The sequence below is a fragment of the Fusarium tjaetaba genome (genome assembly GCF_013396195.1).
Source record: "Fusarium tjaetaba strain NRRL 66243 chromosome Unknown NRRL66243_c0000540, whole genome shotgun sequence".
In the NCBI taxonomy this organism is placed as follows: Eukaryota; Fungi; Ascomycota; class Sordariomycetes; order Hypocreales; family Nectriaceae; genus Fusarium; species Fusarium tjaetaba.
Window position 1 is genome coordinate 1 of NW_023501736.1, and position 3,741 is coordinate 3,741.

At 45.5% G+C, this 3,741-nt stretch overlaps 2 protein-coding genes across 2 annotated transcripts; one reads left to right on the forward strand and one right to left on the reverse strand.

Annotated features, from left to right (window-relative positions):
* Positions 1-433: 433 nt before the first annotated feature.
* FTJAE_14081 (uncharacterized protein) lies at positions 434-755 on the forward strand (the record flags this gene model as incomplete). The annotated part of the gene is made up of 3 exons (XM_037347284.1): positions 434-461; positions 523-569; positions 624-755. 3 exons carry the CDS (start codon positions 434-436, stop codon positions 753-755), a joined length of 207 nt encoding a protein of 68 aa, XP_037198903.1.
* A 439-nt stretch (positions 756-1,194) lies between these two features.
* On the reverse strand, positions 1,195-1,979 carry FTJAE_14082 (uncharacterized protein; the record flags this gene model as incomplete). The annotated part of the gene is made up of 2 exons (XM_037347285.1): positions 1,195-1,433; positions 1,721-1,979. The coding sequence occupies 2 exons, from the start codon at positions 1,977-1,979 to the stop codon at positions 1,195-1,197; spliced, it is 498 nt and encodes a 165-aa protein (XP_037198904.1).
* Between the last annotated feature and the right edge of the window lie 1,762 nt (positions 1,980-3,741).

Below are 3,741 nucleotides of genomic sequence, written 5' to 3' on the forward strand. Positions count from 1 at the left end.
AAAAAAAAAAAAAAAAAAGAATCGATAGTCTTAATAAAACCATTTATCGCAAATTTAACGATAATTTCATAAAAGCGGCTATAGACAAGTTTCATTTGGTGACATGTTCCGGCGACGGAGAGGCAATCGCTCTGAGAGTAACGATGGCTATGAGCTTTAACAGAGATAATTGGAAACATAAAGGCGATTCCTGAGGCAAACAATAACAAAATCGACGCTGTTGACTTCCTGTTTGGCGGCCATAACTACGTTGGCAACTAAGGTAAGCAGCACCAACAGTTCACTTCCATAATCCTCGCGTACTCACGGCTACATCAGCCCGGATCCTTACTTTCATTCAAGCTTTTCTTCAATCTTAACCTTTCCTCGCGAAATTTTGTCCCACATCTCAATCTTATCTCTGTCTCGGAGGTCCATGACGAAGCTCTCCAATATGGACGCACCAAAAGAAAAAGAAAACGGTAGGTCCGATATCACCTTCGGCATCCTTTATCCTAACACCTCTCGCACTGAGGCCCCAAGATGTTCTGCGGGTCCTGCAGGAAACGCTTCCTCATCTCGAGCAGACCGTGAGTACATCGACCTTCTCAGCCGTCACACACCCACTAACCAACGTGCAACAGGCATTGCCAAAATCCAGCCCGATCAATCGCATCGAGCATCCCATGATCTGTGTGGATGATCAGACCGTGGGTTTCATCGAAGAGGGGATAGGCGGTGCCACCACCAGGAAGACCGAGCATAGTCTTCAGTAACACTACCCTGAGCTTTTCTACACGAACTAGGATGCCTATGGCGGTCGCGATAAGGCTACCCACTTCGACTGGTACTATGTCTTTAGAATTCTTTGCTTTAGGCGTAAGGCAGGCCGCAGGATTGAATTTGTCGTCTAGTGGGTTAGATTTCGCGAGACGGAATTCACCTGGGAATCGATAGCGAAAATCTACAAGATCACCCCATATATTATCAAGGAGTTTAATATCAAGGAGCGCGAGAGAAAAGGGTGAATCAAGAAGCGATCAAGGTCATAATGGCCAGATCACGATCTCATGTCTTGGATGAGGCAGTCTCCACGATAGCCTACTAACCTTAGAGTTATCGCCTAGCGCGTGACTGACAGGATCACTGTCAAGCCTCTGAACTGTTGCTCTCTCCATCCTGCCGAGCTCTGGCCACTACAACTTCTTGCTCAATTCAATCATAGTAAAGTATACAGGAGTCACGGAGCTTGTTGTGAGCTTTGATATGCGGAACGAGGTCCAAACCATCTTCCTTTGCTTCTCGCTCTGCTGCAATTGACTTGCTACCATGAGTGTAACTGTCGTTGCGAAGCATCACAAGTCTACCATCACGGATGGTCGATAGTGGTTGGTATGAGTGAAGGATCAATCGATGTAACCCATAGAATCGCTCCGACATGTCTACGTGAAGGTCTGAGGGAATGGGTTATTGGATGATACTGGATATACTTGATTGAGATGGGACAGAAGCAAGGTATTCAATACTGGCCAGGACTATCCAATGTGAAACTCTAACTATCTAGAGGACAGTAAACTCAGTTTCAAACTTGGTTTTTGACTCTCACTTGTTGATATTTTGATGTTCTTGCTTATATCTGTATAACCTCTTTGCGGAGTGATTGCCCATGCAAACAACCTTCAATTCCACTAGACTCATCAGCATCGCATTAAATAACGCATTCGTTAATAAGAGAACATACCAGTGAGCAACTCTGAGTCCGTAGCCCTATTCTTTGAGAAGAGCTTCTTGAGGGCATATTCAAACTTCATACCCCAATAGCAGTCAAAGTCAAAGCCGCATTCTTTGGCTATCTCCTGCTTTGAGATAGTGGGCTTCTCCTTTACAACCTGGAGAATTTGCTGTTCAGTCTGAGGACAGAGATACAAAGGTCTGCGGTGGTTCATTATGTAGTAGTTCTGGGTGCGCCCGCAGAGAGTCCCGGGATTGAACTTGCACATGATGTTGTGTTTGACTGCAAAGAGGGAAAGACTTCAGCAGTTGAGAGTTGGCAAAAAGGTGGTGGAATGTAGGTAATTGATGTAAGTAATGCACTGGCTTCAGTATCGGGCGAAAGCCAGCGTTAAATAAGGGAAGAGAGTGATATATCATTCTCCATCATGTCTCTACGATTTCGTCTACATGATCCTATTCTGAGTAATGCAAGGGTGAACAAAGGACAGGCAAGGATGTTTAAAACACTCTGCACTCTAATCCCTGAAGATTCCCCTTCGTCCATCTCTAGTGTGTATAAAAGTTAGGAGAAGACAAAGGATTCAGCCTTAAGATGCAATTGCAGAGCTTGGCGTTGTTATTCTTCCCTCAGACTTTGATATTTGCAGGGAACATCGGGGTGTCCGAAAGCCACCATGCAGCAACGGCACTGCAGGAGTGATGTCAGAGACAAGGACTCTGAACCATTAGCCCGGAACAGGGTTACAGGATTGTTTCCTATTGGCAACTTGCAGCTGACTGAAAAGGTTCTGGAATATGAACTAGATTTGTAGTAGGCAGGGGGAAGACCTTGGGTCGTGATTCAGCCACTAAGTTCTGTCTGCCGGAGTCAGCTCTCAGCCACAAGTCTTAACTAGAAATGCCACCAAGTTCTGTAAAGCGAACATAAGATCTCCACTGTCAAAAAGGCTTTATAATTCCACCGCGAGGAAGCTCTTTTGAAGAAGGGCCTCGGGTTTCAGCGTCTGATGAGACAGTATACTGTATCGCAACTCAGGTGCTTATCCTTTCTGTGTAGCCTGTTGGGTAATTTCTTCTTATCTGTAGCCTCTCTGGCAACGATATTCTGAAGCAACATCTTCTGATAGTAGGGAGGATGCTGAGAATAAGAGGCTCGTGTGTATTGGGGTAGATGGCATATGCAGTCAATGGCGGCGTAGCCCACTTGCTGCTTGCTAATCTGTGATGTTTTTGTTACAGCCACGTTTCCACAGGTATTTGCTTCCACGTGCTGTCTGAAGGCGGTGGAGTCTGTGCTACAGGGGCCATTTGCTGCACCTGATGACCACGGTGGAGCGTCTGGTTGTTAGTACTCAGGCTCTAACCAACACCTCGCTTACTGAACGTGTAGACTTCCAGTCCGTCGTTGAATCGCGCCAGATTTCGGAGAAAAGAATAGAATAGAACACGCTATACAACAGCACCTGCTGGGCGGCCTTGTAGCTCTCATCATAGTAGTGTTCTTAATTCATACAGTAGAAGCGCGACGAGAATAGCCATACAAAAGCTCAGTGCTATCAATAGACCTCAGGATTGAACTTGATAACTATAGAAATGATAAAATCGTGCCCTGGGCATAGAGTTTGAAGCCTCCAACCTTTAATGGTCTCTCAGAATAAACGCTGTTGTTAGTGTCTGTTGACGATGCAGCCACTTCACCTCTCGTCCCTGCGCGCACGTAACAAACCACAGATTGGCGTAACAATGATCAATTTGAACATCATTTGAGGCTAGCCAAATGGCTAGTGAGCGGCTTTGTGTCGCTTCTTCCGTGATAATATTAAGCGAGAAAAGTAGCAAACCCACGAGATTTGAAGTCACTAAAGATGAGGTTGTTCCAACTTGGCCTGGCAACCTGGTAAAGTGAGGTATTGTGAATAAATAAAGTGTTCGCGGCAAAATTATTGCTGAACTTATCGTAGTGCGAAAAAGGCACTCTCAGACATTCCTTGCCGTTCTTCTTGCTGGAAAAGTCTGACCTTAACCTCA